This window comes from Pholcus phalangioides, unplaced genomic scaffold (assembly GCF_987345545.1).
Source record: "Pholcus phalangioides strain wild (caught in Gottingen) unplaced genomic scaffold, Ppha-v1.0 ptg000024l_1, whole genome shotgun sequence".
In the NCBI taxonomy this organism is placed as follows: domain Eukaryota; kingdom Metazoa; phylum Arthropoda; class Arachnida; order Araneae; family Pholcidae; genus Pholcus; species Pholcus phalangioides.
In genome coordinates this window covers 381224-394540 of record NW_028301616.1, presented here as the reverse complement: position 1 = coordinate 394540, position 13317 = coordinate 381224, and the positions used below count along the sequence as shown (strand labels likewise).

The 13317-nt window shown below is 40.3% G+C and overlaps 1 protein-coding gene across 1 annotated transcript in view; it reads left to right on the top strand.

Moving 5' to 3' along the window:
* Positions 1-13317, top strand: part of LOC149068534 (salivary peroxidase/catechol oxidase-like) — a 129460-nt gene that overhangs the window by 67538 nt on the left and 48605 nt on the right. Inside the window, exons 2-3 of the mRNA XM_089250820.1 lie at positions 7126-7308; positions 12591-12673. Of these exons, the coding sequence (XP_089106946.1) occupies positions 7126-7308; positions 12591-12673 (266 nt within the window). The remainder of the gene's footprint in view (positions 1-7125; positions 7309-12590; positions 12674-13317) is intronic.

The window sequence follows — 13317 nt, the reverse complement described above, 5'->3', positions numbered from 1 at the left end:
ATTTGGCGCGTAAAAATAGAAAAGTATACAAAAAAAATAAATAAATAAAAAATATGCAAATACAAAATAGAAATCCGAGCCTTAGTTCTAATTCTTCAATACAACTAATTTTAAATTTTTTCTATTTCAATAACGTAATTTTTTCGTATAATCTCTTACGTATATTTTGCATAGTAATGTATTTTACATTATTTTAATTTCCAGTTAACGTTTCTCATTTTCCTATTTTTAAGTATTATTATTATCTAGCTTTAGCAATAGTGTTATCATGACTCGACCTCGACTAGTGTTGTGTAGAGCTTGCGACGGGAGGTTTCCCTGGTCTAGGGATAGTAAAAGGCTGGAACTCGAGGTCGAAGCTTTACGGGAAAAAGTTAGGGTGCTAGAGGGCCCGGTTATAACGGAGCCTCTGGTCGTCGAGCCACCTGTTGATGAAGAAGCAATCTTCACGAACAACCACGGTTTAGAGGGCGAATGGGTAGTCGTGGATGAGGTAGAGGGGGATAGTGATAGGGGTTTAATCATCGGCGATTCTATGGTTAGGGAACTTGGGAACCGAGTGTGTAGGGATTTTCGGGGTTTCGAGCGCTGTTGTCTTCCTGGGGGGAAGATTGGCAACGTTCGAGACGTTTTTCATCGCCGAAAGTTGCCCTTGCGGGTGATTCTGTGGGTGGGAACAAATCAGGTAGGAGCGACAATTAGTGAGTCTCTGTCAGAGTACCGAGATTTACTATTATCCGCTAGGGAGGGGGGTTCAGATGTGGCAGTGATTCCAGTGCTGCCAAGGGGTAGTAGGGCGTATAGGAGTAGGATCCACCAATTCAATATAGGTTTGAAGGACATTTGCTCCTCACTTGGGGTCACGTTCTTGGAGCTTCCCGCATTTACCGATAGGTGGCTTCGTTCGGATGGGATCCATCTAAATAAGAGGGGGGTCTGGGAGGTTTACGATAGTCTTAGGTCAGGTTTTTTACTCCCAGACCACGTAGTCGGAAATGCGGGTTAGTTAATGATAATCACAACAGTACTGACGGGGAATTACCCACCTCTGACTTGGATGGCTTCTCGATTGACACTAAATCACCGGGCAAATTAAAATGCGTGTTAATAATTGCCAGGACCTTGGGTAATAAGAAAGATTTTTTAGAAACTATGATAGTTGTGGAGAGCTTGGATCTTATAGCCATTACAGAATCTTGGGCAAACGATGGGGATGAATCTTTCTTACACATCTCAGGATACGATACTTTTTTGGGAAATAGATCTGATAGGAAAGGGGGTGGAGTGTTGATATATGTGAAATCCTGTTTGAAGGCTAGAGAGTGTAACGTACAGAGAAGTGATATTGAAACCATATGGGTTGAACTTGAGAACAAAAGACGTCATAAACTTATTGTTGGGGTTTGTTACAATCCACCGAATAGGGATCAAAACTACATCGCCAAATTGCATGATGAAATTTCCTACATGTTTTCCTACATATTCTCCTACATTGCGAAAGAGGGTTCTCATACTAGGGTATTTCAATTACCCGGGTATTGATTGGGAGAACCTTTCATCTGGAAATCAGTATGAAAGAGACTTTCTTAAGTTGCTGCTCGAAAATTTTTTGTATCAGCATGTATCAAAAACCACTACGGGTTCTTCTATTTTGGATTTAGTTCTTACTAGTTCTGAGGATCTAGTTGAACATGTTTCGGTGGGGGAAGAGTTTTCTTCCAGTCAGATTTCACTGTAACTTTTCCTCGGGTAAGGTTGATAACAAAAAACTGGTTCCTTGTTTTCGGAGAACTAACTTTCATGTTTTGAGAAGAAGGTTAGCGGAAGTTTTCAAAGACCGGTTGCAATCAGTAGGGGTGGTAAGTCAAAGGGAGGAATTTAGTACGAAACTGCCCTCTGTTTTGCACGACGTCATACCCTTTGTTCGAAAAAAGCGTGTTTGCACATCGCACCCTCTATGGTCCCCGGATAGCGTGCGGAACCTTTATCTTGAAAAGAAAAGAGCATTCAGAAAGTATAAAAGTGGACGAGGTGACCTATCATTGTTTACTGATAAAAGAAGACTGTTGAAGAAAGCGATAAGGGATAGTAAAAAGGAAGTTGAATCTAGGTTGGCAGATAACATTGGCTCTGACCCAAAATCATTTTTTCGATACGTCAATAATGGATGTAAGGGGACAGTTGGCCCCCTCTCGATAGGAGGCTCTAGGGTAGACAGCAATGTAGGCATGTGTAGAAGACGTGGAGGTCCTAAATCTTCTAAGAAATGTATGTGCAAGCAAAGCACCAGGACCAGATCATATCTATCCCAGGGTCCTCAGGGAAGGTGCTAATGAATTGTTGGGTCCAGTCGCACAGATATACAGGAGAAGTGTTGCTGAGGGTATCGTCCCAAGGGATTGGAAACTTGCTAACGTTGTTTCGATATTTAAGAAGGGTAGTAGAGAAGCTGTGTCCAATTATCGTCCAGTGAGTTTGACGAGCTCCCTCTCGAAAATTTTGGAAATTATCATCAAAAGGCAGTTTGTGAAGTGGATAGACGAGAATAATGTATTGTCGGATAATCAGCATGGGTTCAGGAAGGGGAAGTCATGTGTAACTAACCTCCTTTGCTTCTATGATTACGTGACTAAGGCTTTGGGTAAGAGCAAAAATGTCGACGTTGTTTACCTTGATTTCCAGAAGGCATTCGATCGGGTCCAACATGGCAAACTCTTGAAGCGTTTACACGAGATTGGAATAGGGGGCAACTTGCTGAATTGGATAGAATCGGGGGTATGAGATAGGCCGCAACGAGTTATGGTGAACGGGGAATTCTCTGGTTGGACAGACGTCACAAGTGGAGTTCCTCGGGGAAGCGTCCTTGGCCCCATACTTTGTTCACTTTTTATTGATAAACTCGATCATGGTTTCGATGGGATTACTAGCAAATTCGCAGATGATGTGAAGCTAATGGGGGTAATCGGGAATGAAAGCGATAGGGAGTTGCTCCGGACCAACTTAAACAAGATTGCAGCATGGGCAAATGAATGGAGCATGACGTTTAGCGTTGATAAGTGCATGGTCGCTCATTTTGGTTCGAACAACCCACGGTTCTCTTACGAGTTGAATGGTGTCACTATCCCGGATGCAACTAGGGTCACCGATTTGGGAATTCTCATTGACGAGCGACTTAAGTTTTCTGAACATTGTTCAGCGGTGGTCAAAAAATCGAATAGAATGCTTGGTCTCATTTTCAAAAAGATCTCTTCGCGTTCTCCTAAAGTCATTCTTCCGATTTTTCGAGGCTTAGTTCGTCCTTTGGATTTAGTTCTTACTAGTTCTGAGGATCTAGTTGAACATGTTTCGGTGGGGGAAGAGTTTTCTTCCAGTGATCATCGTATCGTCAGATTTCACTGTAACTTTTCCTCGGGTAAGGTTGATAACAAAAGACTGGTTCCTTGTTTTCGGAGAACTAACTTTGATGTTTTGCGAAGAAGGTTAGCGGAAGTTTTCAAAGACCGGTTGGAATCAGTAGGGGTGGTAAGTCAATGGGAAGAATTTAGTACGAAGCTGTCCTCTGTTTTGCACGACGTCATACCCTTTGTTCGAAAAAAGCGTGTTTGTACATCACACCCTCTATGGTTCACGGATAGCGTGCGGAACCTTTATCTTGAAAAGAAAAGAGCATTCAGAGAGTATAAAAGTGGACGAGGTGACCTATCATTGTTTACTGATAAAAGAAGACTGTTGAAGAAAGCGATAAGGGATAGTAAAAAGCAAGTTGAATCTAGGTTGGCAGATAACATTGGCTCTGACCCAAAATCATTTTTTCGATACGTCAATAATGGATGTAAGGGGACAGTTGGCCCCCTCTCGATAGGAGGCTCAAAAGTAGAGAGCAATGTAGGCATGTGTAGTGCTTTCAATGACTTTTTCGCGTCGGTTTTTAATGGAGATAATCATATTCGATATACGGGTGTTGCATGGGGTAATAAAACGCTCAACGATATTCAAGTGGAAGACGTGGAGGTCCTAAATCTGCTAAGAAATGTATGTGCAAGCAAAGCACCAGGACCAGATGATATCTATCCCAGGGTTCTCAGGGAAGGTGCTAATGAATTGTTGGGGCCAGTCGCACAGATATACAGGAGTAGTGTTGCTGAGGGTATCGTCCCGAGAGATTGGAAACTGGCTAACGTTGTTCCGATATTTAAGAAGGGTAGTAGAGAAGTGGTGTCTAATTATCGTCCAGTGAGTTTGACGAGCTCCCTCTCGAAAATTTTGGAAATTATCATCAAAAGGCAGTTTGTGAAGTGGATAGACGAGAATAATGTATTGTCGGATAATCAGCATGGGTTCAGGAAGGGGAAGTCATGTGTAACTAACCTCCTTTGCTTCTATGATTACGTGACTAAGGCTTTGGGTAAGAGCTAAAATGTCGACGTTGTTTACCTTGATTCCCAGAAGGCATTCGATCGGGTCCAACATGGCAAACTCTTGAAGCGTTTACACGAGATTGGAATAGGGGGCAACTTGCTGAATTGGATAGAATCGTGGTTAAGAGATAGGTCGCAACGAGTTATGGTGAACGGGGAATTCTCTGGTTGGACAGACGTCACAAGTGGAGTTCCTCAGGGAAGTGTCCTTGGCCCCATACTTTTTTCACTTTTTATCGACAAACTCGATCAGGGTATCGATGGAATTACTAGCAAATTCGCAGATGATGTGAAGCTAATGGGGGTAATCGGAAATGAAAGCGATAGGGAGTTGCTCCAGACCAACTTAAACAAGATTGCAGCATGGGCAAATGAATGGAGCATGACGTTTAGCGTAGATAAGTGCATGGTCGCTCATTTTGGTTCGAACAACCCACGGTTCTCTTACGAGTTGAATGGTGTCACTATCCCGGATGCAACTAGAGTCACCGATTTGGGAATTCTCATTGACGAGCGACTTAAGTTTTCTGAACATTGTTCAGCGGTTGTCAAAAAAGCGAATAGAATGCTTGGTCTCATTTTCAAAAAGGTCTCTTCGCGTTCTCCTAAAGTCATTCTTCCGCTTTTTCGAGGCTTAGTTCGTCCTGGACTGGAGTATGCTGTAAGGTTTTGGAGACCATACCTACAGAGGGACATAGACTTGGTTGAAGGGGTGCAGAGAAGAGCTACGCGTGTCCTTATTGGCACACAGGGCTTGAGTTATGAAGAAAGACTTCATTTTTTGAATATGTTTACATTGGATGAACGCAGGTGTCGAGGAGATATGATCGAAGTGTTCAAAATTTTGAATGGGATGGATAGGATGGACCATGAACTTTTAGTACACCGCGAATCGACTGCTTTTACAAGGGGACACCAGTATCGATTGGTGAGGGACAATGCAAGGTTATGGTGTCGCAGGGAATTTTTCTCCAATAGGGTTGTTAATAAATGGAATAGCTTACCCCCGGAGGTAGTAAATTGTAACACAATTGACACGTTTAAAAAGAAATACGATAAACATGTTGGGGTAAATCGAGAAGCTATCCATTCTTAGAATAAGACAACCATAAGTATTCTTTATGGGCATTGTATAATATTTTATCATGTGTATATATTGTTTATAATTTGTGTTAATTGCATTTTTAATTGGGTTGCTGTATTTTTGAAATATATGACATCCATATTTTTATGGGCATCTTTTTATCAGCCACCTGGTTGGGCATTTTGTCTGTTGTGGCGTTGTATTTGTATTTGTATTTGTTGTTGGTAAATTTGATAAATACTGAAAATATCATCACACTTTTACCGGCGATTATGAATAACAACCAAGTTGTTGGTAAATTTAATAAATACTTCCAATTTATCACCTTTATCTGTGATTATGCACAATGTCCTAGCGTAGTTGGTGAATTTGTCAAATATAATTCATAATGAAAAAATTCCAAATGAATCTAGAGTGTGTGATGATAATACATTTTAGGATCTCACCCCTATATAATGATATGCACATGTATGAATTATCACGTACAGTATATCACATAGTACGATTTATAATGTTTAACAACGACACAACGCTTGGCATAACTGCCGATAAAAGTGATAATTTTTTTAGTACTTATTGAATTTACCTACAACGCTTGGGTACTATGCATACCCGCCGGTAAAGGTGATTGATTTGCACAAATACAAATTCCACAACAGTGATACTGTCCAACGAGGTGGCTGAAAAATTGTGCCCATAAAAGATATGGATGTCGGATATCGCCAAAATACCTAATATAAAAGCGTATATCACCAAAAAAATATAGTAATTAATACTGTACAATATGCTGCCCACAAAAAAGGTTATGGTGGTCTTATCTAAGTATGAGTAGTTTCTCGATTTATCCCACTATGTCTATCGTACTTCTTTTTAAACGTGTCAATTGTGTTAGAATTCATGTACCCCGAAGGTAAGCTATTTCATTTATTAACAAGCCTATTAGGGAAAAACTCCCTGCGAAACAACAACGTGGAAATGTCCCTTACTAAACGATACTCGTGTCCCATTGTCGAAGCAGTTAAATGACGGTGCATTTTAATATTTCATGGTCCATCCTATCCATCCCATGCAAAATTTTAAGCACTTCGATCATATCCCCCTCCCCCCCGACACTTGCGTTCTCCAAATGTAAACATATTCAAAATATGATGTCTCTCTTAATAACTCAAGCCTCGTGTGCCAAGAAGGACACGCGTAGCTCTTTTCTGCGCCTCCTCAATCATGTCTGTGCCCCTCTGTAGGTATGGTCTCCAAAACCTAACGGCATACTCCTCATGTGCAGAAAGAACTAAGCCTCGGAAAATTGGAAGAATGACTTTATGAGAACGCGAAGAGACTTTTTGAAAATGGTAGCGACCATTCTAATCGATTTTTTGACCACCGCTGAACGATGTTCAGAAAACCTAAACCGCTCATCAATGAGAATTCCCAAATCCGTGACCCCAGTTGCATCCGGGATAGTAATATCATTACAATCGTAAGTGAAACGTGGGTTGTTCGAACCAAAATTAGCGACCATGCAGTTAGCAACACAATTTATGAGACTCCCTGCATCAGACAAGTACACGAAGAAAGTTATTTGATATCATATTTAATACGTTCTGTTTTTATTTTTCGTTGTAGGTTCCTGCCATGGGCGTTTGTCCTAGCGTTTTCTATATTAGCGTCATGTTACGATCACCCGACGCCATATAACGTCGACTTCTCGCCAGAATGTGCGCTGGTCTTGAAGCAAACGAAAGGAGCGGCTCCTTACAAGAATGCCATCGACGCAGGGCTCAGATACTTGTCCTCATTTGTGCCAAGGTAACTACATCCCTCGGCTAATATGTGTACTTGCTCTTGTGTTTTCGGTAAAAAATCTCTAAAAATTACAGCAACCCAATTAAAAATGCAATTTACACAAATTATAAACAATGTATACACATGATAAAATATTATAGAACGCCCATAAAGAATACTTATGGTTGTAATAGAAAGAATATACCCATTCTTATTGTAAGAATGGGTAGCTTCTCGATTTACCCCAACATGCTTATCGTATTTCTTTTTAAACGTGTCAATTGTTTTGCAATTTACTACCTCCTAGGGTAAGCTATTCCATTTATTAACAACCCTATTAGAGAAAAATTCCCTGGGACACCATAATATTGCATTGTCCCTCACCAATCGATACTGGTGTCCCCTTGTAAAAGCAGTCGATTCGCGGTGTACTAAAAATTCATGGTCCATCCTGTCCATCCCATTGAAAATTTTGAACACTTCGATCATATCTCTTCGACACCTGCGTTCATCCAATGTAAACATATTCAAAAAATGAAGTCTCTCTTCATAACTCAAGCCCTGTGTGCCAATAAGGACACGCGTAGCTCTTCTCTGCACCCCTTCAACCAAGTCTATGTCCCTCCCCCATACTCCAGTCCAGGACGAACTAAGCCTCGAAAAAGCGGTAGAATGACTTTAGGAGAACGCGAAAAGACCCTTTTGAAAATGAGACCAAGCATTCTATTCGATTTTTTGACCACCGCTGAACAAGGTTCAGAAAACCTAAGTTGTTCGTCAATCAGAATTCCGAAATCGGTGACCCTAGTTGCATCCGGGATAGTGACACCATTCAACTCGTAAGAGAACCGTGGGTTGTTCAAACCAAAATGAGCGACCATGCACTTATCTACGCTAAACGTCATGCTCCATTCATTTGCCCATGCTGCAATCTTGTTTAAGTTGGTCCGGAGCAACTCCCTATCGCTTTCATTCCCGATTACCCCCATTAGCTTCACATCATCTGCGAATTTGCTAGTAATCCCATCGAAACCATGATCGAGTTTATCAATAAAAAGTGAACAAAGTATGGGGCCAAGGACGCTTCCCCGAGGAACTCCACTTGTGACGTCTGTCCAACCAGAGAATTCCCCGTTCACCATAACTCGTTGCGGCCTATCTCATACCCCCGATTCTATCCAATTCAGCAAGTTGCCCCCTATTCCAATCTCGTGTAAACGCTTCAAGAGTTTGCCATGTTGGACCCGATCGAATGCCTTCTGGAAATCAAGGTAAACAACGTCGACATTTTTGCTCTTACCCAAAGCCTTAGTCACGTAATCATAGAAGCAAAGGAGGTTAGTTACACATGACTTCCCCTTCCTGAACCCATGCTGATTATCCGACAATACATTATTCTCGTCTATCCACTTCACAAACTGCCTTTTGATGATAATTTCCAAAATTTTCGAGAGGGAGCTCGTCAAACTCACTGGACGATAATTGGACACAGCTTCTCTACTACCCTTCTTAAATATCGAAACAACGTTAGCAAGTTTCCAATCCCTTGGGACGATACCCTCAGCAACACTTCTCCTGTATATCTGTGCGACTGGACCCAACAATTCATTAGCACCTTCCCTGAGGACCCTGGGATAGATATGATCTGGTCCTGGTGCTTTGCTTGCACATACATTTCTTAGAAGATTTAGGACCTCCACGTCTTCTACACATGCCTACATTGCTGTCTACCCTAGAGCCTCCTATCGAGAGGGGGCCAACTGTCCCCTTACATCCATTATTGACGTATCGAAAAAATGATTTTGGGTCAGAGCCAATGTTATCTGCCAACCTAGATTCAACTTCCTTTTTACTATCCCTTATCGCTTTCTTCAACAGTCTTCTTTTATCAGTAAACAATGATAGGTCACCTCGTCCACTTTTATACTTTCTGAATGCTCTTTTCTTTTCAAGATAAAGGTTCCGCACGCTATCCGGGGACCATAGAGGGTGCGATGTGCAAACACGCTTTTTTCGAACAAAGGGTATGACGTCGTGCAAAACAGAGGGCAGTTTCGTACTAAATTCCTCCCTTTGACTTACCACCCCTACTGATTGCAACCGGTCTTTGAAAACTTCCGCTAACCTTCTTCTCAAAACATGAAAGTTAGTTCTCCGAAAACAAGGAACCAGTTTTTTGTTATCAACCTTACCCGAGGAAAAGTTACAGTGAAATCTGACTGGAAGAAAACTCTTCCCCCACCGAAACATGTTCAACTAGATCCTCAGAACTAGTAAGAACTAAATCCAAAATAGAAGTACCCGTAGTGGTTTTTGATACATGCTGATACAAAAAATTTTCGAGCAGCAACTTAAGAAAGTCTCTTTCATACTGATTTCCAGATGAAAGGTTCTCCCAATCAATACCCGGGTAATTGAAATACCCTAGTATGAGAACCCTCTTTCGCAATGTAGGAGAATATGTAGGAAAACATGTAGGAAATTTCATCATGCAATTTGGCGATGTAGTTTTGATCCCTATTCGGTGGATTGTAACAAACCCCAACAATAAGTTTATGACGTCTTTTGTTCTCAAGTTCAACCCATATGGTTTCAATATCACTTCTCTGTACGTTACACTGTCTAGCCTTCAAACAGGATTTCACATATATCAACACTCCACCCCCTTTCCTATCAGATCTATTTCCCAAAAAAGTATCGTATCCTGAGATGTGTAAGAAAGATTCATCCCCATCGTTTGCCCAAGATTCTGTAATGGCTATAAGATCCAAGCTCTCCACAACTATCATAGTTTCTAAAAAATCTTTCTTATTACCCAAGGTCCTGGCAATTATTAACACGCATTTTAATTTGCCCGGTGATTTAGTGTCAATCGAGAAGCCATCCAAGTCAGAGGTGGGTAATTCCCCGTCAGCACTGTTGTGATTATCATTAACTAACCCGCATTCCCGACTACGTGGTCTGGGAGTAAAAAACCTGACCTAAGACTATCGTAAACCTCCCAGACCCCCCTCTTATTTAGATGGATCCCATCCGAACGAAGCCACCTATCGGTAAATGCGGGAAGCTCCAAGAACGTGACCCCAAGTGAGGAGCAAATGTCCTTCAAACCTATATTGAATTGGTGGATCCTACTCCTATACGCCCTACTACCCCTTGGCAGCACTGGAATCACTGCCACATCTGAACCCCCCTCCCTAGCGGATAATAGTAAATCTCGGTACTCTGACAGAGACTCACTAATTGTCGCTCCTACCTGATTTGTTCCCACCCACAGAATCACCCGCAAGGGCAACTTTCGGCGATGAAAAACGTCTCGAACGTTGCCAATCTTCCCCCCAGGAAGACAACAGCGCTCGAAACCCCGAAAATCCCTACACACTCGGTTCCCAAGTTCCCTAACCATAGAATCGCCGATGATTAAACCCCTATCACTATCCCCCTCTACCTCATCCACGACTACCCATTCGCCCTCTAAACCGTGGTTGTTCGTGAAGATTGCTTCTTCATCAACAGGTGGCTCGACGACCAGAGGCTCCGTTATAACCGGGCCCTCTAGCACCCTAACTTTTTCCCGTAAAGCTTCGACCTCGAGTTGTGAGTGACAGGGTTGACAATAATTCCTTGCACCTCTATAAATGCCTGTTGAGGTAGTGATTATAAAAACATACAATTTTAATTTAAAACATATTCGAAACTTTTAATTTTAAAAAGCTAACAATGAATTTTTTATTTCATAAATTTGAAAACACAAATATTTTTTATAAAAATTTATTTCTCAAACATCTATATTCTCTGCATTTAAATTCAATATTACAGATTCTTATTTATAAACTGTTCCTCACTTACTATTTGAGGAATAGAGAGAGAGAGAGAGAGAGATGACAGTAAATAAACCTAAAAATATGCATGCTACTCGCACTGTGTAGTAAATAAAAAATTATTTACTTGCTTAAATCGAAAGTAAAAAAGCGTTAGTCTTGCAAATGTGCAGTTTGATTTATCAAAAAAAAAATGATTGAAAACAAATTTTTTTTTGCCAAGTGCAATTTAAGATTAGTTCCAAATTTCGACAACAGATAACAGTAATGCATAAAAACTAAATAATATTATCAATATATCCATCATTCGCAGCCAAAAAACAAACAATGACTCGTACATAGTAGTACAACAAAAAACTACTACTACAACAAATTTATCGCATACGCGCACCTCATAAAAATTCCTACTGGGAATTTCCAACCAATTGGTTTCATGCCCGAACGCGTGGTATAAAAATGTGTGGCTTCGACGTATTTATATTTTTAGAGTTATGCTTGTTTCGTGCTATATTGGTGGTGCCATGGCTTTTATATTTTGGAGTGATAACGACAAATACCTGAATTTTTTCATATCTACGTATCGTGTCGGAGGTTTCCCCGGTCGCTGCGGAGAGATATTTTCAAATCGAAGACCAAATCGCACTCGCGCGCCAAGAAGTTGGATAAACACAGAAAAACAACTTCAGCAACTCATTTAGATTAGCAAGGCTTTAAATATCCTTGCTATCCAAATATGATATTGGAAAAATTTGGTAACTAATTTAGAAATTATGTATTTCACAGGGGTCGGGCCCCACAAATAATTTTCGAGCAGCAACTTAAGAAAGTCTCTTTCATACTGATTTCCAGATGAAAGGTTCTCCCAATCAATACCCGGGTAATTGAAATCCCCTAGTATGAGAATCCTCTTTCGCTTACACATGTAGGAAATTTCATCATGCATTTTGGCGATGTAGTTTTGATCCCTATTCGGTGGATTGTAACAAACCCCAACAATAAGTTTATGACGTCTTTTGTTCTCAAGTTCAACCCCTATAGTTTCAATATCACTTCTCTGCACCTTACACTCTCTAGCCATCAAACAGGATTTCACATATATCAACACTCCATCCCCTTTCCTATCAGATCTATTTAAAAATAATTAATTTTATTTTCTTCGCAATAATTTTTCTAAATAATTTGATAGTATCTCAAATTAAATTAATTGAGGATTCTCTGATTTTTCATGCACTACCTCTGCAGCTAAATTTTGCAGAGGCTATTTTTGACCAAACCCATAAATATTATGTTACGAGTTTAAAATTTTCGTGAAGCCCTTATTAAAGCCAACCTTCATAATGGCTCGGAAATTTTAATCAAAAATACAAATCCAACTGATAGGAGATTCTTTTATGATAGCAATAAATATAAAATAATAAATGTGAAGTTTCATGATAATAAGTTTAGCTCTGCATAGCAATAATTAATTGCATTGTCTCTTAATAGCTGGCAGAACGTTGCCCATGAGCAAACGTGCATCACATACGATGACATCAACAGAGCGGTAGTAGAAGCCAGAAAGAAATTTGGTAAGTATGGGAGGAAAAAATAATCGCCATTTTTTTTTCTTTCTGTCATTAAATTACATAAACTTTGCATTTTTCGATTTAAAAAAAAACTGAAATTTTGAACAGCAAAGAACAATTCCCATGTAATAATATTCACAGAAAAATGCAACGCTCTAGAAAGAATAATCGTATGTGAAAGAAATTCGGCACTCGGATCGAGCGTGAGAGCGATGTAAATGAAATTCAAGCTACTGAATATGTTGTATATGTACTGTCTGTATGGAATGATAAGCATCAACCCCTTCCTCTATAGAACATGTGTGGCATGAAGAAAAAGTAAAACCCTGTTATAACAAGAGCTCACAGCTACGAGAAACAATTGTAGCAATAATGAACTTCCCGTTATAAATGAATCTCAATTTTTTTTGCTCTGAAATTATAAATTGTGAAAACTACTGCTTCATCTGCATTAAAATTATAGGCAGTACTCCTTGTATCGGACTGTTAATGTAATTGCTAAACGGTTGGCCAATACGTCACCACAAGCAAGTATAGTGTCTCTTCGAAAACAAGACCTAACCAAAAAATAAGACATAGCGTGATTTCTCCGGATGCTATAAGTATATCACTACTCAAGAAAATACAAATACAAATACAACGCCACA